At 41.9% G+C, this 22530-nt stretch overlaps 3 protein-coding genes across 7 annotated transcripts; 1 reads left to right on the forward strand and 2 right to left on the reverse strand.

Annotated features, from left to right (window-relative positions):
- Positions 1 to 1148: 1148 nt before the first annotated feature.
- Positions 1149 to 3053, reverse strand: LOC124875083 (cytochrome c oxidase subunit 6B1). The gene is made up of 4 exons (XM_047376905.1): positions 2817 to 3053; positions 2169 to 2283; positions 1905 to 2005; positions 1149 to 1378 (listed from the first exon to the last, which is right to left on the reverse strand). Exons 2-4 carry the CDS (start codon positions 2272 to 2274, stop codon positions 1325 to 1327), a joined length of 261 nt encoding a protein of 86 aa, XP_047232861.1. The 5' UTR covers positions 2275 to 2283; positions 2817 to 3053; the 3' UTR covers positions 1149 to 1324.
- Positions 3054 to 5860: 2807 nt separating this feature from the next.
- Positions 5861 to 14663, reverse strand: fam234a (family with sequence similarity 234 member A). 4 transcript variants are annotated; one of them, XM_047376266.1, is made up of 13 exons: positions 14524 to 14663; positions 14284 to 14340; positions 12975 to 13279; positions 12777 to 12887; positions 12512 to 12694; positions 11222 to 11346; positions 10978 to 11110; positions 10607 to 10739; positions 10385 to 10525; positions 8558 to 8639; positions 8330 to 8482; positions 8141 to 8243; positions 5861 to 7436 (listed from the first exon to the last, which is right to left on the reverse strand). In XM_047376266.1, exons 3-13 carry the CDS (start codon positions 13243 to 13245, stop codon positions 7222 to 7224), a joined length of 1650 nt encoding a protein of 549 aa, XP_047232222.1. In that variant the 5' UTR covers positions 13246 to 13279; positions 14284 to 14340; positions 14524 to 14663; the 3' UTR covers positions 5861 to 7221. The 4 variants fall into 4 exon arrangements, with proteins under 4 accessions (XP_047232222.1, XP_047232224.1, XP_047232223.1 ...); XM_047376268.1 differs by lacking the exon at positions 14524 to 14663 and adding an exon at positions 14052 to 14091; XM_047376267.1 differs by lacking the exon at positions 14524 to 14663 and having other exon boundaries at positions 12975 to 13282.
- Positions 14664 to 14712: 49 nt separating this feature from the next.
- On the forward strand, positions 14713 to 22497 carry luc7l (LUC7-like (S. cerevisiae)). Of its 2 annotated transcripts, XM_047376271.1 has the most exons (11): positions 14795 to 14851; positions 17680 to 17750; positions 18800 to 18894; positions 19524 to 19622; positions 19755 to 19865; positions 19946 to 20089; positions 20175 to 20351; positions 20475 to 20563; positions 20639 to 20668; positions 20761 to 20922; positions 21540 to 22497. In XM_047376271.1, exons 4-11 carry the CDS (start codon positions 19527 to 19529, stop codon positions 21658 to 21660), a joined length of 930 nt encoding a protein of 309 aa, XP_047232227.1. In that variant the 5' UTR covers positions 14795 to 14851; positions 17680 to 17750; positions 18800 to 18894; positions 19524 to 19526; the 3' UTR covers positions 21661 to 22497. The 2 variants fall into 2 exon arrangements, with proteins under 2 accessions (XP_047232226.1, XP_047232227.1); XM_047376270.1 differs by lacking the exon at positions 17680 to 17750 and having other exon boundaries at positions 14713 to 14851.
- Positions 22498 to 22530: the final 33 nt, after the last annotated feature.

The following is a 22530-nucleotide window of genomic DNA, read 5'->3' on the forward strand; positions in this document are numbered from 1 at the left end:
GGACTAGCCAGATGTTTCTGGAGATAATGACAAAGTTTGATATATTTGACCATAATGACACAACGTATATCTGGATGAGTCAAAGGGAGGCTTTCAGACTTCAGAACACTGTACCAACTGTCAAGTATGGTAGTGGTAGCATCATACTGAGGGTCAGTGGTATTTGTTCAAAGAAAAAGCATCCGCATTGGATCTGAAATGAACATTGGGCATCTGGCATGACACCAAACCTAAATTCTACTGGACATTTCTGGACTGTTCTGAAAAGCCAGGAGTGTGAGAGTAAGCCAACCTACTTCAGTTAACACAGCCAGTTCTGATGGGTCCAATATCCAGACAGAATCATACCAGAAGCTTCCTGGTTTCCCTGCAGCTTTTTAAGCTGCATTCATCCAAATATTAGCATAGTGGTATGAATCCCTTTGACCCGGTGTGGATTAGAAAGAATCTTCTGCAGGTGATTGTACATAAAATGCAGTTTTATGTCATTTTTAAATGTCCACCATCAACAGTAATCTTTCCTCTGTATATCTACTGGGTTATGGGCATTGTTGTACATTTGACTTTTAGTTTTTTTTTATATTTATTTTTTTAATCTTTGTGTATTCGGTGTAGGTTTATTTAAATGATTAAAATTTTAAAATCATTAATCTTTGCTTATGAGTTATATAGTTTAATGTAGTTTTAAAATAAAATACAGGCGACATACGTGTTCACAACACGTATGTCATCCAAAGAGTCATTTTCACCTTCAGTCCAATTAAATAAAACTCGTTAAGAACTCCTGATGAATATCTGCTGTTAATATAAAACAAAACAGGATGGATACATTTTCTTCTGTGGGATTTTGATATTTGAGGAAAATGTTTTAAATAGAAAAACAGATCTAAAAAACATTACTGCTATTTTTAATGTCTGTCGTGGAAATTCAATGCAATTAATCTACTAAAAAAACTGAGCAACTTCCAGAACCTGCATTTGTAATATAGCCATGTTTAAAACAATTAGTTGGTTCTAAAAAGTCCAAAGAACCACATCCGACTCCAGAACCTCTGGTTCGACCAAGCAGACAGAGTGCACTTGTTATTAAGGGGGGAAGGAAGAGCGTTCCTTGAGAAAATGCGAAATAAACAACAGACACATGAACATATCCTGAGACATTTTAATGCAGATTTTGCAGAATATTTAATGGTTTTTTGTAAGGAATGACCATTTTCATTTCCCCCCGTCAGACAGAGAGTGAGTGGTGAAAAAGCAACAACAAGGCATCGCTTTTCCAAACTTTTAGCTGCTGACAACATTACTTCTTTGCAGGCAAACCGCCTCAGATCTTTCCTGGAAAGGTCCCATCGTCTCTCTGCCCGTCCCATTTCTCCACCTAAAGGGTCAAAGTTCAGAGGAGAAGAATTTGAAAGTATAACATATTTACCTGCATATCGTGTAAAAGCATCTTATGGCATGTTTTATTTTCATATTGATGATTTGCTTGCTGACAGAAGCAAACACCTTTTCAGCAGCTTGGCTGAATAGGCTGGTATGAGGTCCTCATGTGTGAATCAGCCAGCTGACCAGCAGTGTGCAGTAACAAGTAGTCAGGGAAAATACCAGTATTTTCTCCAGCATCTCAGAACTTTAACCACAGAGAAGCCATGACAGAAAACTTAAGTGGTTTTAAATTGTAACTCTCCGAATCCTAAGTATACTTTGATACTATTCACCACACCTGGATGCTTCTAGGTAATTAAAGCAGGTGGGCTGGAGCTGGGATATGTCTGCAACATGCAGGCCTGTGGATCTTCAACTGGACTGTATTCCTTTAGGTTCTTAGCTATCACTTTTCCATGAGAACATGAATATAAAATGTTTGTGTTAAAAAAAGCAGTGACAGTATTGAAAGTATTTACCCAAGCCATGGGGCACAGGGACTTGTAGACCCTCCGGTACCACTCACAGGGGGTGGTATCTATTCCTTTAGCATCCAGAGCTTTCTGACAGCGGTGATAATCTAAAACCAGAGAAATCAGCAGATTTTAACCATTTTATTCATCCTGGGAGGAATTAGACCAACTTTAATGCTGACATTGTGCCTTTTTCAGGTAAAATAGGCCAATGACCTGCATACGTGCCTAACAACAGCATTGTGCTTTGACCTTGAGGTGTATCCTTACCAAGATAGTTGGACCAGCAGTTCCTTGTCTGGTTCTGGTTCGGGAATCGGGCGTCAAAGGGAGCGGTGCGGTATTGCTCAAGTTTGGCCTTAATATCCTCCGCCATGTTCACAATCTGTCAATAAAACAGCTGATATCAATGAATTCTGACTCGCCACAACTTTACCTTCATGCGGCCACCAGCAGTGACGTAGCCAACAGAACCGGGCCAGAAAGCAACTTCATTTGTGGATTATAAACGCAGCGAATAGATTCGGTTTCGTTTCTGAAAACCCGGTTCTGGCAATGCAGGGGATTAATGTTCGTGATGTCAAATGCGGCACCTGGACCTTTGCATACATATGTGGCGCTGTCCTCCGATACCTCCTTCAAAGCAAAGAGACAACAATCCGAACCGAGTCGGATTATTTACCCTAAAATGAGTCAAACCCCGTTATTGTCCTGCTCTTTCAGGACGCATTTCCTCTCCTTTAAAAGGTAGTTTCTTTTCCGAACAGGTTCGGTTCGTCGACGTGTTTTCTCCCGAGATTAGCGTTCATTAAAATCGCGTTTAAACTAGCAAACAAACAGACTGGGAGCCAAACACCGGCGGCTATAAAACGTCTGCTTGGCAGAAACGTTCAGAGACGCCATGGAGGTGACGGTTACCTTTCTGATGCGGCGCGAGCTCAAACGGTTTCTTCCTCACAGCGGCGCGGTTCGGGGCGCGTGCGCTCCGGTTCGGAGAAATGTATCCGTGCAGTCCTATTGTGAAGATATGGCGGACAGCGCGGGTCACATTGAAATGAATGACGAGCTGCGTCCTGGGGAGGTGTAGACTTCCTGTTTTCAGGTGTGAGAACTGAAGGGGAACCTGGAAGACTTTAAACCTCCTCAGGAGTAGCAGGAGGTTTTTATTTGTTTGATGTTTTTACACAAATCAAATGGTTTAAATGCGGAAGTACTTTCTCCCACAGTAACTGTCAATTATTAACAGAGATCTTTGCGTATTTTACGTAAAAACACGTTTCTCCTTACGACACCCGGCTGAAGAAAAAGCCTCATTGTGCTCGAAGGAGGAAGTTCGCCGTTATATAGGATCTGTGTGAGACTTATTGCGGGGGCGTGAAACTGCCGCTGTAAGGTCGGCGCTTGGTGGACTGAGCCGACTGCCGGGATCATCTTCATACTGAAGTTTCTGGATGGGTCAACACTAGAGATAAACCTCTGGTTCTGAACGTAGCGGGTCTGGGCTGTCTGTTCTCACTATGGTGAGAGTCACATCACTCCTGCGCGCCGAGTCTCTACGTCAGCCTCCGCGTGGCGGCACACCCCTTTCCTTGATGGCTGCGCATGCGCCATCTCTAGATGGATCATAATCTAGATGCCAAGTGGTCCAAAAAAAAATGAACTTTTTATATATACATAGAGAGAGGGAGAGAGATCTATCTATATAGATACAGATATCTATACACACACACACACTCTTGTTTTGCTATATGTAGTGAGGACCATGTGTTGACTTCCTTTGATTTTCAGTCATTTTCAACCCTTTCTATGCCCTAACCCCGACAATAACCCTAAACCTAACCATTACCAGTGCATGCCTAACCCTAACCTGAACTTAAAGTCAATTCACACCTTAGTCCTAAACCTAACCGTTAGAAAAATAGGTCGTGAGGACCAGCAAAATGTCCTCACTTTGGTACAAATGGTCCTCAATTTAATGGTGAAATCGGGAAAATGGTTCTCACTGTGATGCCAAGACAGGAACACACACACACACAGAGGGTGTTCAGATAAGGAGACTATGTCTTCTTGATCAATGATTAACTAGCCTGTTATATTACATTATAAAGCTGCCATACAGGTACATAGTTTTACTTATTTTTAGTACTGAAGCTGAGCTAATACCAAATAATGTGTATATATATATAAATATATATATATATTAGAAAATCCTTTTTTATTATTGGAGACTCCAAAGATCAATGGGTGAGAGGTGAAAATAGGTTACAGTCATTAGGCAAGATGACATTAATGACTCTCAAAGAAGTTTATCTAGGTTTTATATATCTATGCAGGTAGGAGAGGGGAGGTTCAGTTTGGCGTATGACCTTTTCCCACCTGGTAGCAGAGCTGTTTTTTCTTTTCAAAGCTGTTTAGCGCCTCCTTTACATTCCTTTTGTTTTTAAACAACAATCTTTATCAAAAACTAAACGTAGGTCAATATAGAAAACATCTGAAAATGACAAAACACAAAATGAAAAAGGAAAACATCCAATAATTCTTCAGTATTATACAAACAAACAGAAATCACTCATCTAGCCTCCCGTCTTGTCTTATCTAGTGTTTCCTGTGGACGTTTTCTTCTCCAATTGTTGCGTCTGGTGGGATAATTTGTCTGGGAATTTCCTGAACGGAGCTCCGTGTTTCCCACTAACATCCAGAACCGGACATCTGTGTCTGGCAGAAAATCCAAACGCTGCAGCTGCTTTGTGTTCCGATATAAACAAGAAGGTGGAAAAAGGCAAAGCATCGATACAAATTAGTAAAAATAGATTTTTACTACAGAAATGCGGTCCTACTGAGCTGTAAAATAATAATTATCAGTGCTTTACAAAGACTAAAAACATTGGCAATAGTACATATAATTAAAAAGCAAAAAACTCAAATATTAAAAAATATAAAAATCATAGAAAACAACATTAAATAGATTATGTATTGTACAGTATCCACTCTCAGTACACAGTCTGGGCTCCTTTTGAACGGATTACTGCATCAATGCAGCGTGTGGTTCTGATGAGGTGTAATGGAAGTCCAGGTTGCTTTGATGGCAGCCTTCAGGTCATCTACATTGTTTGTTCTGGTCTCCTTCATCTTCCTCTTGACAATACTCCATAGATTCTTTAAGAGGTTCTGGTCAGGCCAGTTTGCTGGTGTAACTATGGTAATAAAGCAGCCTTTGGTACCTTTGGCAATGTAGGCCAGTACCAAGTACTGCTGCAAAATGAAATCTGCATCTTCTTAAAGCTTGTCAGCAGAAGGAAGCACATAGGGCTCTGAAATGTCCTGTTAGATGGCTGAGTTGATCCAATGGACCAGAACCAGCAGATGACATGGCACCTCACACCATCGCTGACTATGGAAGCTTCACACTGGACTTCAATCAACGTAGATTCTGGGCCTCCACTCTTCCTCCAGATTCTGGGACTTTGATTTCCTAATGAAATGCAAACTTTACTATCATCTGAAAGATGACTTTGGACCACTGAACAACAGTCCAGTTCTGGTTCTTCCCAGTCCAGGTAAGATGCTTCTGACATCGTCTCTGACCCAAGAGTGGGTGAACGCAGGGAACGTGACCGTTGTAGTCAATGTCCTGGATCCGCCTGTATGTGGTGGTTCTGGATGTTCTGAGTCCAGCTGCATCACACCTTGTGAATCGCCCTAAACTCTTTGATTGGCTTAGCTTTACCCTAAAGGCTGCAGTTATGCTGTTGCTTAGGCAGTTTTTTCTACCACACTTTTTCCTTCCACTTAACTTTCCATGAACATGACTGGATACAGTCCAGTTATTCAAATATTTTGGTTTCACAAAACAAAAAACGGACTTTGTTAAATTAAACGTCCTACTCAAAGTATCAGCCGAATGTTACTTTTTCATTACTAGTTTGCCAAGATGTTGGAAAAAAAAAACGAGACATCCTTCATTCACGATAATCAGAATGACGTTTATAAAAGGTGATTCTTACAAGATTTAGCGTAAAAGTATTCACACCCCTGGCAGACTGAGGTGTACGGTAGTCTTTCATTGGACCAACATGTTACTTCGGATTAGAAGTAATACTAATGTTTTGGAGCGACTCGACCAGGGTTCTGACATAAATCTTGGAGCTGAAGATTAGGGTTATGATAAGGAGGCCTACCAACCACAAAGATAAATCAACAGGACACCAAAGGAAACATTTCTCTAATGCTGATAAAGATTTTCCTGATATCTGGAAGCTCATCTCATTTCCTGTCAGAAACAAACAGTATGGTTGAATGAAAAATAAATTGAAATCTAAATCAGCCAGGGGTATGAATAATTGTGGGCTTAAGTACATCTTCAATATAATAAACAATTAGTGTCAGATCATTTAATACTATTAAAGTGACAAGAAAACAACAGATACACATTTTAAACTAAATTCTTTAAGACAAAAAACTAATTCTTAAATCCAAACATTTCATCAAATAATAAAAGCTCCACAGGTTCAATATATTAATGCAAGAAAATGTACAATCATGTCTTCTTTAATTTACAGACTCCTTGTGAATCCCTGGGAGGTGAAACCTTACAGCAGATGTAGTGAATTACAGTCTAATGTGTATTTAATAGAGAATATTGCAACAGATTTTGATCAGGCTTAGTCCTGGATCCCATCTGAGCTGAGATCTTAGCTAAACATCTCCTTAACACCAGAACCAGGACTAAAGCCTCAGCACAAGTTCCAGCATCTTGGATTCAGCTAAGAATCAACATTTATGTCTCATCAAATCTGACTTTCTGACTCTTCAACAGTTTGTTAGTGTTTACCATTCAGTGGGAGGTTCTGTTGCTGGTGCAGCAGCACCAACAAACCCTCAGCTCTTCTGCTTATTCAGAACCAATCAAGTCATGTTTAACAGCCCTGTAATGATTCCCTTAAGGCGTCTGTGTTTCCAGATAAACTAACCTCTGCACCACTATGGGTGTTACTTTATAAAACAACAAAATGACACAAAGATGCATAGATCCAAATGATCCTCCAGCCTCTATGAGGAGGCCTGGCTTAACTAACCAACTACAGCAAAGGCAGGCGTGATTTTTCAGCAGCTTTACAGATGCCTTTTAAACTTTGATTAGACCAAACTGGGCCTCAATGTAATGTCTGCTTTCAGGAAGACTCTTTTCAGCTCAGGTAAAGGTAAGGTTGTTTGAACAAGAAGGATTTTCTTTGTCTGGCAGCAGCTAGAAACTGGTAACTAAAGTAAATGCTTTGCGTTTACAGCCAGGAAAATAAACCCACACACAGCAGGGGGGGATTTGTCACCAGTCGCTGCTGAAGCGGAGTCGGTTGAAAGCTTCTTGGAGATCTTCTTTGCTGTGTAGAGCTCCTTCGTCGCTGATACGGATTAAATTGCATGAGGGGACGTCCTGCTTCAGCTTACGCTTGGTGAGGACCACAGTGCCTTCACTTCCTTCCTTCTCCGGACCCTTCAGGAGGAAATAGGCGGCGTGGCGTCCAAGCTCCATGAGGGTGGCTAAAGCAGATGAAAACAGAAGTACAGTCAGGAAAAGGGCTGAGGTCAGTAGGTCATTCAGTGGTTTGGTAAAATGCTCACAGGCAGCTGGACAGGTTTGATTTTTGTCACGTTACAAACATAAATGTCAGGATTGTTAGGATTTTTTGAGGAAGACCAACATGAAGTACTGGAAGGAAAAATATTCCTGGTTTTCTAAATATTTTACTATTAAAATCTGAAAAGTGTGGACTTTAGAGGAATGTCTCCACCAGATTTTAACATCTATAGACTAACATTGCTGATGTTCTTTGTAAAATACCTCAGTCTCAGTCAGATTGGATGGTCTAGGTCTGCACTTTGACTAGGCCATTCTAACACATGAATATGCTTTGATCTAAACCATCCATTGTATATCTGCCTGTATGTTCAGGGTGGTTTTATCTCTATTCATCTTCCTATCAACTCTGACCAACTTCACCGTCCCTGCTGAAGAAAAGCATCCCCACAGCATTATGCTGCCACCACCATGTTTCACTGTGAGAATAGAGTGTTCAGGGTGCATGCAGTATTTAGTGTTTCTATGAAGAATATATTTAAACAATGTAAAATATTCCTTCCCCTTCACGGTTATGAGGAACTTTTTGTTGGTCTGTCACCTAAAAGCTGTGAAACACCCTGACGTCTGGTATGTATGATGCATGTTATGGTTTCATCAGACTCACCTTTAAATGTTACGATGTGATCTGGGACGTTGGTGCATTCCAGGAGAACGTTGGGATAGCTGGGATGCAGCATGTAGGAGTGTTGCTCACTGGTCAACGGTTCCTGAAGAGAAAGAGAAGGATTCAGGTCTGTGAAGAGCAGGTCTGACCACAGGAAAACACATTTGTTCTTGAAAGCAGAGGACCTACGGATGAGTTGGACTCTGACGGTACCAAGCCCCAAAACATAAAGACAGAGAAGGAGTTGATGGTGTGTATAGCATCAGGTCTGGGGGAGTTGGTGCTCGCCAAAAGGTTGGATTCCCACAGCAAGCCACCAGTCTGCCCGTCCAGGATGGTTATCTGCAGACACAGAGGGTGAGGTAAGGTCCAAACTGAGCAGCATGGGCGATGAAGACTGGATGGAGGTCGACTTACCCTTTTAGTGAAGTTTCCTACGTCATCCTCAACCACAAGATCAAGGATGTTATCTTTATTAAAGTGACCGAAGGAGGGTTTTCTGAGGGGAACAACGTAAAAAAGTTTTATTCATTAGAGTCACATTCATGTTTAATATGAACCATGAAGACCTCTATAACGGATAGTTGGGTTATTTATGGTGGGTTCTGGACCCTCTGACGCTCTCTTCTCTTCAGGTTTTCTGGGGACTGAGATGATTGTGGAAGAAGGTTGACTTTGTGCCTGGTGCTGGTGAAGCATTTCTGTGTCGATGTGACCAAATGTTTCTGATCATTATCCTTTTAGAAGACGCCATGACAACCCATTTTTGTGACTTAGGCTATAACTGAGTTTTGGAAGCCCACCGCATCACATGTCCTCCACCATACACATAAAAGGCTTGATTTTAAGGGACTGCATCTAAGTCTTGTCTGCAACTTGCTCCAGTTGGAGCCACAGCAGCATTTAACCAGCATTTGTGATGGCGGGACTGGCATCACACCCAAACATCCCATAGATACGTGGATCGGGTCTAATTGGTTGTTATGGAGACTCAGTGACCCCTGGGTGCTGCTCTTCACTGCCGTTCTCAAACAGTGGGCTTTGAAGATTTTTTTTTACCTCCCTGACCATCCTGTTCATGGTGAGCAGGACCAACTCCGGTCCTCCTCCAGCCTCGTTTGTCACAGTTCTAATACTAGTGGATATTTTCCAGCCAGAACAACATTTGCTAATTCATGAAAACCAACACATTATCTGCCCAACTTGAATCAAATGGTCTCTTTTCTTTCCTGTTTTGAAGAGTGTCCAACAGAAATGGGCCTCTGTGTAAACGTCATATCTTCACCACACAGGACCAGGACCTTGTGGATCATTAACTTTTTTGATAACCACTAGATCATCTGATGATATTCAAAAAGTAATGGTAAAAACGTTTTATTCAGATTTTATTAAAAATAAATTGTTAGGGGTGCCAATAATTGTGGAGGGTGTCATGAATTGTATTCTTATGTATCATTTTTCTTTTATTTCTATTTTATCTCAGTTTTACCCTGAAAATGTTCCAGGAGGCCTTCCTTTCTTTCTTTCTTTCTTTCTTCCATCCATCCCTCCCATGCATCCATCCCTCCCATGCATCCATCCATGCATCCATCCATCCGGTTGCTGGGGCAACAGGTCAACATCCTCCAGCTCCATCCATTCTGGGGGATCCCAGGTGTTCCCAGTCCAGACGAGACATATAGTCCCTCCATAGGTTGTGGATCTTGCCGGGGTGTCCTCCCTGTGGGACATGCTCGGAGAGAGGCACCCAGGAGGAATCCTGATCAGATGTCTGAACCACCTCAGCTGACTCCTTTCGATGCAGAGAAGCAGCATCTCTACTTTCAGCTCCCCCTGGAAGATGGAGCTCCTCACCCTATCTCTAAGGCTGAGTCCAGCCACCCTACTGAGGAAGCTCAGTTTGCATCTGGGTTCTTGTTCTTCGGTCATGATCCACATCTCATGACCACAGGTGAGGGTCGGAACAGAAACCAACCGGTAACCAGCGAGTTTTGCTTCTTGGCTCAGCTCTTTCTGCACCACAACACACTGAGGCACCGCCTGCATTACTGCAGACAAAGCCCCAGTTATTCAGATTTAATGTACAACTGCAAATATGCATCAGTTACTGATGATCATCAATCAGGACTTTAAAGTTGCTCAGTGGAATCTTTAGGAAAGCCAGGTCAGAGGTAGAATATTCCAGGTTAGATGATAAATCTACTAACTAAGCTTCAAAAAGTGGAGAAAGCAATGATGATTCACCCAATGATTGCGATGGTGTTGAATCTCCACCTTAGCTTCAATGTGCTTCCATCAACTAAGGCCACCACTCTTTTAGAAACAGCCAGAAGGTCAGATGAATCATCTGAGTCTTTAATTCTGAGCAGACTTCCTGCCTCAGACCTGCAAATCAATTCAAAATATAACATTAATAATATATATATTTTAATGGGTCATAACTGATTCATGTAGGCTGTTTCTTACAAGTAGATGGGAACCAGGCCGGTTGTGTTGCTGGCATTGTTCTCCAGGTCTTTGTCCTTGTTCAGACCCGGGACCGGCTCTAGTTTGGCTTTGGCAGCAATCTTCCAGAGAGCCAGTCCACACACACGTGAGTCTGTGAGTGAAGGAACTCATGCTTATTAAATTCAGAGGATGCCTCCCTGCCGTTTAGTTTCCACTTTAATATTTTGCCTGTTTGTGTGATTCTAACGTGCGGCATTAATGCCATCATATCAGATCAGAAACTTCTCCTTAACTTGACTTTCTATTTAAAGTCCAGAACGGCCTCCATACTCTGGTTAAAAACCTGGAGCAGGTGGTGGTCATGGCCTCAGGGGACTTGTTCTACCAACCTCTTTGTAGCAGCACATAGTAGGAGCCGCCTTTAGTGTAGTGGAGGAGATGATTATTAGTGCCGATGGAGTCAATAATCACAGTGGAACCGATCTGAGTCCCCTTCTTCCCAGAGAGCAATATCAGCTGAGTCTGCAGATGGACAAAAAACACTGAAATCTGATGGATTTCACTCAGAACCAAGAGGATGCAGCAGGTGTAGCGTTCAATAAGAAACAAGGAAAGACAGTCGCTTGGGTTTACCTGCGTGTCGTCTGACGCCACCAGCACCACATCACTGACCTTGTCCCCATCCAGATCTGGGACACTGAGGACAGGCAAAGAGCTGCGGAGACCTGTAGGCTGAGGCTGCTGCCAAACCACATCACCTGAGAACCGACACATCAGCCAGGAGGAGAGCCTTCAGTTTAACACTGGCTTCTGACTGCACTAATTATCTGTCATTATTAACCTCTAAATAAGGACCTGACCCCTTAACGTTTCATTCAATTACCTTAATGACACATTACGCACATTAGCAGAGCTGAGGGGGGCGCTATAGAGCTCACAATATATCCCCAACATATATTCCAGGTGTTGTGAACTTGCATTTTTTTAGCCAGTTGGACATAACCCAGAATGCTAGAGGTCACAGAGTGAGGAAGGCACAGGTGAGGAGGAGAAGAAAGAAGAGAACAGGCAGATATCGCACCTGATATCTACTAATAGCTCACTAATTAATTACATCGAATGCTTCTTTTACACTTAAACTGGCCTCAGTTTTATAGAACTGGAGTGATATGAAACAATATTTCAGTCACATTTATTATTAAAACGTTGCTCCTTGCTGATTTAAATCACTTTTTACTCAGAGACCAACATGTAGATGCATCATCAAACATTCATTATAAACGAGAGTAAAACGTATCGTGTGCAGCAACAGGCTGGTGGTGCAGGAATTCATTAGTGAGTCGCATTTCTACAACATCTGTTCATCATTTAAAATTATAGGGAACGGACTTGACGGGTCGCCAGGCAGATTTTTATCAAGATTTAAGAAACATTTCTGAAATGACCAGGAAATTGAGTCTGAAGTTTATAGAATCATGGAAGGTGATCATTTTTACCTGAACATTTACAACTTTGTGACATGAGAGAATATGCTAGTTTTTTCTCATCAATGTATGAAATTAATCGAGATTTCTGTGATAAACTCACTGGTTCTCAGGCTGAGTCAGAGAGAGACAAATGTTTGCAGGAGGATGAAGGGAACAACGTTAGACTGCCAATGAGCTGAGACCAGCTGATTTCAGGTTGTTCTCTCATTCTCCACTAAAAGCCTGCAGAGCTCATTGTCACAGTAAAAACAGACCGATTACAGCTACAACGTCCTTTTTGTCAATGGAGGAAAAGGAGTTTTTAGGAAAATGTTTGGGAACCACTGCTTACTGCTTCAGGCAAGAAAAGCATCTATTTTCTGCAAATGTTTTTCTGTTTAAATAAATCCTACAAACATGTAAAAAGCTGGACGATGCTTGCATGATAATCACTGACCGGTGTATTTGTCAATAGCTGTCAGGTTGTCAGAGTGGGACAACAGACAGTGCCAGGATCTCCTCGTCCCTGTCTGCAGGCCACACTGGGCCCAGTGGAACTCAGCATCCAGCGGCCTCTCCCACAGCGTCCTTCCTTTGGTTCCGTCCAGCGCCAACATGAACAGACATGGTGAAGGCAAACCTAGAAAACAAACATGCTCAAAGAATTCAACAACCAGCCTCATTTTTGCTCCAAATTAAGTGCTGACCCAATGTAATTCCACCTGCGTTTGCACACGATTTGTTTGGAGAACTTTCTGTACTCTTTATGACAAACAGGACATCCATGACCTTGTCCCTGTTTGCTTGCTCAAAAGCAAGGAAGTCATATGTTGCTGTGGGAGAGGATGAGAAGGTGGTGGTTAGTCTCAGACGATGAGGGACTTCTAAGGGCTGCTAAGGACAAAGCACCTGATATTCACCTGCTTCGGCGAAATCTCTGTTCCAGGTTACATTATATTGGGGTCTCTCCGGACAGGGGATGACGAAGGAGAAGGCAAACACTACAGTGAGGCAGAGGAACAGGGAAAGGAAGAAGACTGCCGTTCTCCAGTGGGTCATTCTGGAAAAACCCAAGACTTCCTTACAACTCTTCTTCTTGAGTTCTGTTGCTGATGGTGTTGTGACTGTTTCTGTCCCATCTTCTGCTGACTTCAGAGGGGAACCCTCAGTAACTTTGTCTGTGGTCTCCATTGCTCCACCCTCACAGCATTACTGGCCCACAGATCTGCTTTAAAAACAAGAAGCTAAAGTGCCATTTGCATTTTCCAACAAGCCATTTAGGAGACACAGCAAACATGGAAAAAGGTGTTCTGGTCAGATGAGACCAAAACAGAACATTTAGTCCTACATTCAAAAAGCTGTGCGGCCTAAAAGTAACACTGCACATCACCCTCAATAAACCCTCCCCACAGTGAAGCACGGTGGTGGCAGTACAATGCTGTGGAGATTCATTTCTACAGCTAGGACAGGGAAGCTGGTCAGAGTTGATGGGAAGATGGATGAAGCTAAATCCAGGACAATCCTGGAAGAAAACCTGAGTTTGAGTTTGAGCTTCTTTACAGAGAATGTCGGGAAAAGAAATGTTTGTTCGGGTCTGATTCCAAATGCAAACCACAGATTATAATTGTAAAAAGAAAGTGAGAAAACTATCATGTGTCCTCTTCATTACACGTCACCTCTCTGCACTACCTACTTAGTGTTGATCTGTCACATAAAAACCCCAATAAATAAAACCAAAGTTTGTCGTCTTGTTCTGACAGAATCTGGAAAATAGCGAGCTGTGAATATTTCAGCACCGTTGGTCCGGTCCAGCTCTTTCTGCTGCATCAACCTTTGTAGACCTGCCAGCACTGGCTCCAGAAACCTCTCGGCACAAAAACAAACCCGAACCAGAACCTGTCATCCTCAGCCAGAACACACCCAGCTGATCACTCCGTGGCCTCGGGTTATTTACTCCCAGTTAAAGCGGAAACATGAGGTAGAAAATAAACTCCCACCTGGACGTAGACAGATCTGAGGTCGAAGTTATTCAAATGTCTAAAAAGATACAATATACGTTATCAAAATTAGCTAAGTAAAGTTAAAAAACAGGTTAGGGTAGTTTGCTAACACAAGTTGTTCTGGAAATGATAAACCCGCAAAGCAGTAGTATGTTTGTCTTTGCCACAAACACGCGTCATTTAACGTGAAAGAATAAAAAGCGTAAATAAAACAGTAAGTTTTTCTTACGTCAACTTTTCGCCTAGCTTTCCTTCGTCGGCAGCAGCCTTGACCAGCAAACTTGATCTGGGCAAAACAGGCGAGGAGAACGTCAGTGTCCATTTATTACCGTTACTTTGTCTGAAAGGCATTACTAAGTAAGATATCTATACAGTCTTTAAAAAAAATACAAACAACAAACAGGGATAATACAATTATTTTCTCCAGAATCTGGTCTAAGATGAAATTTAGCATTTTTTGAAGTCCTACCAGAGTGTGACAGGCTGCAACCTGACAGTCTGAATTCAGGGAACCATTATTTCCACACGCACTGGTTTGATTGGTTGATTTTAGATCCGTAGCGCCATCGAAGCTCTCGCGTCATTTCCCTAATGTTAAACGGAAACTGGCCAGTTCACGACGTAGAGAAAAGCAGCCAGCGGTGATGGTTGGATGGTTAAAAAAGACGATTTAAGCTTGTGAACAAATAGAAGACGAGTTTCAGGTGTTTGGTTGCCGACGGGACCTCCTCAGATAATGTCTGCCCAGGCTCAAATGAGAGCTCTGCTCGACCAGCTGATGGGAACAGCGAGGGATGGTGAGTAGCTGTAAGGAGCTAAATGAGCTAGCCAAGATGGAGGCTCTGCTGAGGTTGGCTTGTGTTGTCGAGTGATGGACAGACCTGCATGAATGGATGTACCACAGAGGGCTGCTTAATAACACAGTAAGACTGCAGTCAGACCTTAAAATAAGGACCAGAATCAGCCAATTATTGCATCCATTCGCCGTGTTTGTTCTAAATTCAACATTTTTCCCTATTTTATCCAACGTAGAATGGCGGCTAAGTTAGCTCTTGCTCGTGGAGCGTTAATCGAGAAGTTAGGAAACCTTCAGGCGCCATACTGCCAAGCGCTGGACCATGTCCAAGTTGTCCGTTGAATTATTCTTACAACCAAATCATTTGGTCTGAACTATTATTTATATTTTTGTTACTTATTTAGCTCTTTAGTTTCTTCTCCGCGTTTGATTTAATTTCTTATTTAAAACTCGTGTTTTATTTAGTTTCTGTGGAAATAAAAGTTTTTATTCATATTCTCATTCAATCAAACGTAGAACCAACGTGCTTTTATTCTTGCTGTATTTTGTCAGTAGTTTATTAATTTGCTATTATATATAATTGATAATGACTTAGCATTAACAAAAGTTGATTAAGTGTTTACAGTGCCTTGCAAAAGTATTCACACCGTTTAAATTTTTTATATTATAACCACAAGTAACTTAATGTTTTATTGGCCTGTAATAGACAAAGTAACACATAACTGTGAAGGGGAAGACAAATAATGCATAGTTGTCATAATTAGATTAAAAAAATCTGAAAAGTGTGGCGTACATTTGATCTTAGCATCTTTAATATGATGCCTCTAGATAATTATTATTGCAAACAGGAGCCTCGAGATCCACTAAATAGTAAAGAAAGTCAACTGGTTTGCAATTTATTCTGAGTTTAAATGCAGCTGTTCTGTTTCTGGCCTCAGAGGTTTTTTTAGAGAACATTGGAGAACAAACATCATCATGAAGGATCTGGGGGAAACTTGTGAAAAAGTTTAAAGCTGGATTTGGTTCTAAAAACATCTCCCAAGCTTTGGAAATTCCATAGAGCACTGGTCAGTCCACTAAAACATGTAAAAAGTATCACAAAAAACATTGCTGTTCACAAGAAATTCAGAGAAGCAGCCAATCCATGTAGGAGACAGCAGTTGTGCCAGAAGGTGTTCTAGTTAGATACGACCAGAATGGAACTCTTTGGTGTACCGGCAGAACTCTTATTTTTAATAAGAAATCTGTCCTTGTGGTAAAACATGGTGGTGGAAGCATCATGCTGTGGAAATGCTCTTCTTTAGCAGAACCAGAACTGGTCAAAGGTGACGGAAAAATTGATGGACAATCCTGGGAGAAAACATATTAGAGGCTGCAGAAGACCTGAGATGGAGGTGGAGGTTCACCTTCCAGCAGGAGAACCAGCCTGAACATACAGCCTGAACATCCAGTCTGAACATCCAGTCTGAACATCCAGTCTGAACATCCAACCTGAACATCCAACCTGAACATCCAACCTGAACATCAAGCCTGAACATACAGTCTGAACATACAGCCTGAACATCCAACCTGAACATACAGCCTGAACATACAGTCTGAACATCCAACCTGAACATCCAACCTGAACATCAAGCCTGAACATCAAGCCTGAACATCCAACCTGAACATACAGTCTGAACATCCAACCTGAACATACAGCCTGAACATCAAGCCTGAACATCCAACCTGAACATACAGTCTGAACATCCAACCTGAACATACAGCCTGAACATCAAGCCTGAACATCCAACCTGAACATACAGTCTGAACATCCAACCTGAACATACAGCCTGAACATACAGTTTGAACATCCAACCTGAACATACAGTTTGAACATCCAACATGAACATCAAGCCTGAACATCCAACCTGAACATACAGTCTGAACATACAGTCTGAACATCCAACATGAACATCAAGCCTGAACATCCAACCTGAACATACAGTCTGAACATCCAACCTGAACATACAGTCTGAACATACAGTCTGAACATACAGTCTGAACATACAGTCTGAACATCCAACCTGAACATACAGTCTGAACATCCAACCTGAACATACAGTTTGAACATCCAACATGAACATCAAGCCTGAACATCCAACCTGAACATACAGTCTGAACATCCAACCTGAACATACAGCCTGAACATACAGTTTGAACATCCAACCTGAACATACAGTTTGAACATCCAACATGAACATCAAGCCTGAACATCCAACCTGAACATACAGTCTGAACATCCAACCTGAACATACAGTCTGAACATCCAACCTGAACATCCAGTCTGAACATCCAACCTGAACATCCAACCTGAACATCCAACCTGAACATCCAGTCTGAGACAGTGTGGGATGGTTTAGATCAAAGCAGATTCATGGGTTAAAATCGGTGGTTTTAACGTGAAGATTTTAAAAACTTCTGTACTTTTAAAAGGCACTGTACATAAAATCAATTTCAGCTAAAAGTTCCTTTTACTAAGCTGAAAACATCCTTTTAATTATCATTTAAAAATCATATCATTTATTCTCATGACCGTACAACTGCTTTCAACTTTACTACAATTTTGTGTTTTCTCATTTCTAAACACGGCTTGTATTCAGAAAGTAGTTTGAACAGAAGTGCAGCCCTGTGGATCATCTTTAAAGAGCTCATAGCTCCATCTGTGCTGTAAGAGTGGCTTTGTGTTGTGAGCTTGTGGGTGTATGTGTGATCAGATTGATATCAAATTCTTCCCATACATGTGTTGCATACAAACTGAACAATTGTGGCCCCTTTATTTTATTCATTAAGGTTCAGTGTATCATTGCCAGCCTACTTCAATCTGCAAGGGAGTTGCAGAAAAGCCTCATGTTCATCGAGCCGTGAGTCACACATAATTTTTAAAGCTGTTATGATTAATATCCAAACAATTTCTTTGCCTTCCGGAGTTTATTGTAGATTTTTTTTTTTTTTAACGTATAAATAGTAAATCTTTAGTGGCATACACATGCATAGAGATGATTCTTCAGTGGCACTACAGTTACAAATGGTGTTACACGCCTTAAGCTAACACGTCTAGCTGCGTTGTGTCCAGACGAGCAATTCTCAATTGACTTCGAGTTCTAGGAGCCATTACACGGCAGATCTTCAGAAGGCACGTTATTAGCAGTCCACATCATTTACAATCTGACTTGTGTATGACTCCCCAACTTCTTACTACAGGTATGGGCAAGAAAACTGTTCCCATTTATACTTTTCTACAGCGGGTTTAAAATTCTGCAGATGAGATGTTGAAGATGCAGAAGGGTACAGTATGTGGTGCAGATCGCAGTGTGTATAACCGCATTTCTTTCCCTTGGATTGTTCTTTTTTTTTTTATTTCTTTGGTGTTTTTAGAATTATGAAAGGCTTGGCTGGGGAATTTCTTATGAAAGTGACATTTATTTGTCCTTTTTGTGCATAGTCAGTGTTTTGGTCAAGTCAAATTTCAGGAAAGTAATAAAACTACAAAATTTCTCCTTTTAGTTATTAATAAATATAACTGCACTGCTACCAGCAGCTCCGCAGTGCATTGTGGGCCATTATAACATGGAGCCCTTAGACTTCCATGTTTTTATTGGGGCCTTGGTAAGGTAAGAGCTGTTAACATGTACATGTTTAGCTATGTTTGTTAGTCCAATGTTAATGTAGAAACTGGTGACAGGCGCTCCATTACAAGTTCAGTTCCCCCTTAAAGGGACACTTAATGCATTTTTCATGTGAGGATGGATTTTCAGGAGGACATGAATTTTGAGGTTCAGTTATGAGCAGCTATATTTGCTAAATAAAAGCAGCGCTGTTACAGTAAATGTAAAGTAAAGCACTGGATGCTTCGCTCCTGCTGTCAACTATCTGATGTTTTCCTCACTGTTGTTGTCTTGAACTGTTTCAGGTGACGAGACGCGGCAGAGGGTCAAGTTCACCGATGAACGGGTCTGCAAAAGTCATCTTCTCAACTGCTGTCCACATGACATCCTGTCTGGAACTGTAAGTATTCACACCCCTGAACTTTATCACGGTTTTCTACAACCACAAACATCAGTGCATTGATTCCATGTGATGAACAACACCATTTAGTTCTTAGTTATGAAGTAGAAGGAAAAGGATGCAGGATCCTCCATCTTTTGCAAATAATGTGCTGAAAAGTGCGGCATGTATTTACATTTAGGTCAGTATTTACTTCTTTCACCTTTAGCTGTAAATCTTTTAGTGTAGATCTGTACCAGCTTTTCTTCTTCCAGGATTGTCCTTAATTTAGCTTCATCCATCTTCCCCTCACTGAGGAAAGCATCCCTCAGCATAATGCTGCCACCACCATGTTTCTCAGTGGGGATGTTGTGTTCTGCTGCAGTTGTAGTTTTTCGCTGCACAAAGCTTGGGATATTATTGATTCAGTAATTGGGTATCTTCTAAAGGAAATTGGAGGAAAGGAGCCTGAATATCATTTAAAATTCTACGTACTTCCACTTTGGAATAATGAGCTACTTTGTGTTTATTGTATAAAATCTCAGTAAAATACACTGAAGTGTTTGGCTGCTGTGGACCAACAGGGAAATTGAACTGAAAATGTTCATTTGAGTTAAATTATCTTGACTAATGTCTGTTTCTTGTGATAGCGCATGGACCTGGGCGAATGCACAAAGATCCATGACCTGGCTCTCCGGGCAGACTATGAAATAGCCTCCAAGGAGAAAGATCTTTTCTTTGAACTTGATGTAAGTGAAGTCCTTCAGGAAATGACTGCAGCCTGCTGCCCACTAGTTACTGCTTTTTAATGCATGTAACCTTTGAAAGGAAAAATGTAACTCTTGTGTTTCTGTTAAATTGTTTGATTGTTCCTCCTGAAGGCTGTGGATCACCTGGAGTCTTTCATTGCTGATTGTGACCGACGGACAGAATTGGCTAAGAAGCGTCTGGCTGAGACTCAGGAAGAGATCAGTGCAGAGGTGGCAGCAAAGGTAAGCCACACATCGAGAGGAGCATTGCAGTTGTCCCTCTGGGTGTTGGCCTAAACTATGTGTGCATGGCTGCATTTCAGGCTGAGAAGGTGCATGAGCTGAATGAGGAAATCGGTAAACTTCTGGCCAAAGCAGAGCAGCTTGGAGCTGAGGGGAATGTGGACGAGGCTCAGAAGGTTCTGCAGGAAGTGGAGAAAGTCCGAACCAGGAAAAAGGATGCAGAGGTGAGTAAGGAGAGCTTAGAGGCTCCTAACGGGTTCTAGTTCTGCTTTTAGTCAAATAACGTTTCCTGTCCTTTTTGTCTGGCAGGAAGAATACAGAAACTCCATGCCAGCCTCCAGCTTTCAGCAACAGAAACTCCGCGTTTGTGAGGTTTGCTCCGCCTACTTGGGTCTCCATGACAACGACCGCCGCCTGGCTGACCATTTTGGTGGGAAGCTTCACCTCGGTTTCATCCAAATCAGAGAGAAACTGGACCAACTAAAGGTACGCAGCGAATCGTTCTCTCATTTCTCTCTCATGTATTTAATTTAGACTGAATTAAAACTAATTGTACCAGATTGGATGCATGAAGTAGGCTTTCTCTTTAAAGTATTTCATCTGGAACAGAAAACAGTGGTTGAGAAGCAGGAGAAGAGGAACCAGGAGCGCCTAAAGAGGAGAGAGGAGAGAGAGAAAGAGGAAAAGATGCGAAAAAGGTAAATGGTACCATTTCCTGGTTCTTGGTGACTGTGTTGAGTGTAGAATCGAACATTTATCTGTTTATTTCACAGGACCAGGTCACGCAGCAGAGAGCATAGAAGGTAAGCTAATAAACTCCTTCCATTTATATGCAAGAATAATTGTTTAAAAAATCCGAATTTTAAGCATTTTGTGGTGTTTTTTATTTGTGCAGGTCCCGTTCTCGTGACCGCAGAAGGAGGCGCTCACGCTCCTCGTCACGGGACCGGCGCCGTTCTCGCTCGCGCTCCAGGGAGAGAAAGAGGCGGCATCGCAGCAGATCCCGCTCCCGCAGCCGGGGGCATCGTCACAGCCACGAGCAGAGCTCAAGACACAAGTAAATACAAAGAATCACACCCCTGGACCTGTTGACCCGAGACCCGATCTCCCCAGATATTTACTCACGCTATATAACAACCGTTTTCTTCTCACTATGATGAGATTGTCCCAACAGCTCCTCATGCTGCATTCAGGTACAGCTGGGACACTGGAATGTCTGAACGTCAAAACAACTCAGATTGATGATTTATTCTCAAATATGGACCGGGTCCGATTTAAACCTTCTACACATCAACACGGACCGCCTTCGTTGACAAACTATCTGGGCCTTGGCTATGCCTCCTTATATAACTTCATTCATTGAATGAATCTTATCAAATCTCCAGTCAGTTCTACATGTTCCACTTTAAGTCTGGGAACATAATTCAATCTAATTCATTGAGACATTTCAAGAAAATTGAAAAATGTATAAATCTTCTCGTCTTCTGTTGTTATTGATCCCATCTGAGCTAAAACAGGAGCACTTTAGCCTGATTTAATGTCAGTAAGGCTGTGTTTAAATATGTGGTTTCTGCTGCGTTTCACCCTTCAGTCTGTGTGAAGAAGTCCTTTTATTTCCAGATTTATATTCACTTATTATTATTATTACGTTCCTAACTGGCTTTTCTCTCGCAGGTCCTCCAGGGACCGCGATCGCTCGTCTCGAGATCGGTCACGGGATCGAGACAAGAGGGACAGCATGAACGGCAGGTCCGACTCCCGCCGAGGGGAGGACAGGGACACGGGGGACTTCTGAAGACCAAACAGCATCTCCTGACACAGCCTCGTCCTCCTGTCTTTCACCAGTCTCAGTTTTTATTAAACATAGTAGTTGCCTTTCTGCAGCTTCTCTCGTCGTCTTCATATCTCTGCTTTCTTTGGTAACGCAGCCCACCTTCATGACTAAACCGTGATACGACGTCACTTCTCTAGCATCGGTTTCATGACACTGTTTCTGGGGTTGTTGATCAGCTGTGGAGGGAAGTGAACGTCTTATTTGTTGGCTGATATGTAATAAAATAAGTCAAAAAGAGAGAAAAGCAAACATGCTGATCTTGCAGCTGATTTCACTGTTTTTTTGATAAAAGTTCTGTAAATATGTCCTAGTCTGAAGAGCCCCGTCCCATCATGCTTTGTTTTTGCTGTGTCGTGGTAACATGCTGTTATTGAATGTCTGTCCAAGTTGATTAGGTTTCTGATTCAGACCCAAACAGGTTGTAAAGTCTCTAGTATTGATTCTTCTCCACTGTTTTTATTTCATGATCCCTGAGGTAAAAAGCTGCGAGTTTGGCCCAGTTCTGTAAAGACTTGTTTTGATTGGTTCTGGTGACGAGTTTCCTGTTCGTCAAGTTCTCCCTCTCCTTTGATTAAACGGTGAAATAAAGCGGTGTCTGGTGTCGGCTTGTAAAGGCTCGGTTCAGCAGAGGCTCTTTAGGAATCAGAACCGAGGCAGAAAACTTGTATGACTGGAGTCATTTATTGGGTTCTGGCCTGTTTCTTTTGTCTAGAATCACATGAAATGAATTTTAATGGATGTGTTCAGTCGGTTTGGCTGAAATCTTTCTTTTAAGTCACAATAAAACATTTAATATCATCTGTTTTCTGCTTTTAACCAGATAACTGAGAA

The sequence above is a fragment of the Girardinichthys multiradiatus genome, chromosome 10, assembly GCF_021462225.1.
Source record: "Girardinichthys multiradiatus isolate DD_20200921_A chromosome 10, DD_fGirMul_XY1, whole genome shotgun sequence".
In the NCBI taxonomy this organism is placed as follows: domain Eukaryota; kingdom Metazoa; phylum Chordata; class Actinopteri; order Cyprinodontiformes; family Goodeidae; genus Girardinichthys; species Girardinichthys multiradiatus.

What these genes read in the sequence shown, in the direction of transcription:
- LOC124875083 (XM_047376905.1), bottom strand. Translation starts at nt 2,274, where the DNA reads ATGGCGGAGGATATTAAGGCCAAACTTGAGCAATACCGCACCGCTCCC. An exon ending in CTGCTGGTCCAACTATCTTG is followed by an intron (nt 2,006 to 2,168) that starts GTAAGGATACAC and finishes CTCTGGTTTTAG; the next exon opens with ATTATCACCGCTGTCAGAAA. An exon ending in CCCTGTGCCCCATGGCTTGG is followed by an intron (nt 1,379 to 1,904) that starts GTAAATACTTTC and finishes TTGACCCTTTAG; the next exon opens with GTGGAGAAATGGGACGGGCA.
- luc7l (XM_047376270.1), top strand. Translation starts at nt 14,791, where the DNA reads ATGTCTGCCCAGGCTCAAATGAGAGCTCTGCTCGACCAGCTGATGGGA. An exon ending in GATGGGAACAGCGAGGGATG is followed by an intron (nt 14,852 to 18,799) that starts GTGAGTAGCTGT and finishes GAACTGTTTCAG; the next exon opens with GTGACGAGACGCGGCAGAGG. An exon ending in AGAAACTGGACCAACTAAAG is followed by an intron (nt 20,352 to 20,474) that starts GTACGCAGCGAA and finishes CATCTGGAACAG; the next exon opens with AAAACAGTGGTTGAGAAGCA.
- fam234a (XM_047376266.1), bottom strand. Translation starts at nt 13,245, where the DNA reads ATGGAGACCACAGACAAAGTTACTGAGGGTTCCCCTCTGAAGTCAGCA. An exon ending in CAAATCGTGTGCAAACGCAG is followed by an intron (nt 12,695 to 12,776) that starts GTGGAATTACAT and finishes TTTGTTTTCTAG; the next exon opens with GTTTGCCTTCACCATGTCTG. An exon ending in TAGGAAACTTCACTAAAAGG is followed by an intron (nt 8,483 to 8,557) that starts GTAAGTCGACCT and finishes CTGTGTCTGCAG; the next exon opens with ATAACCATCCTGGACGGGCA.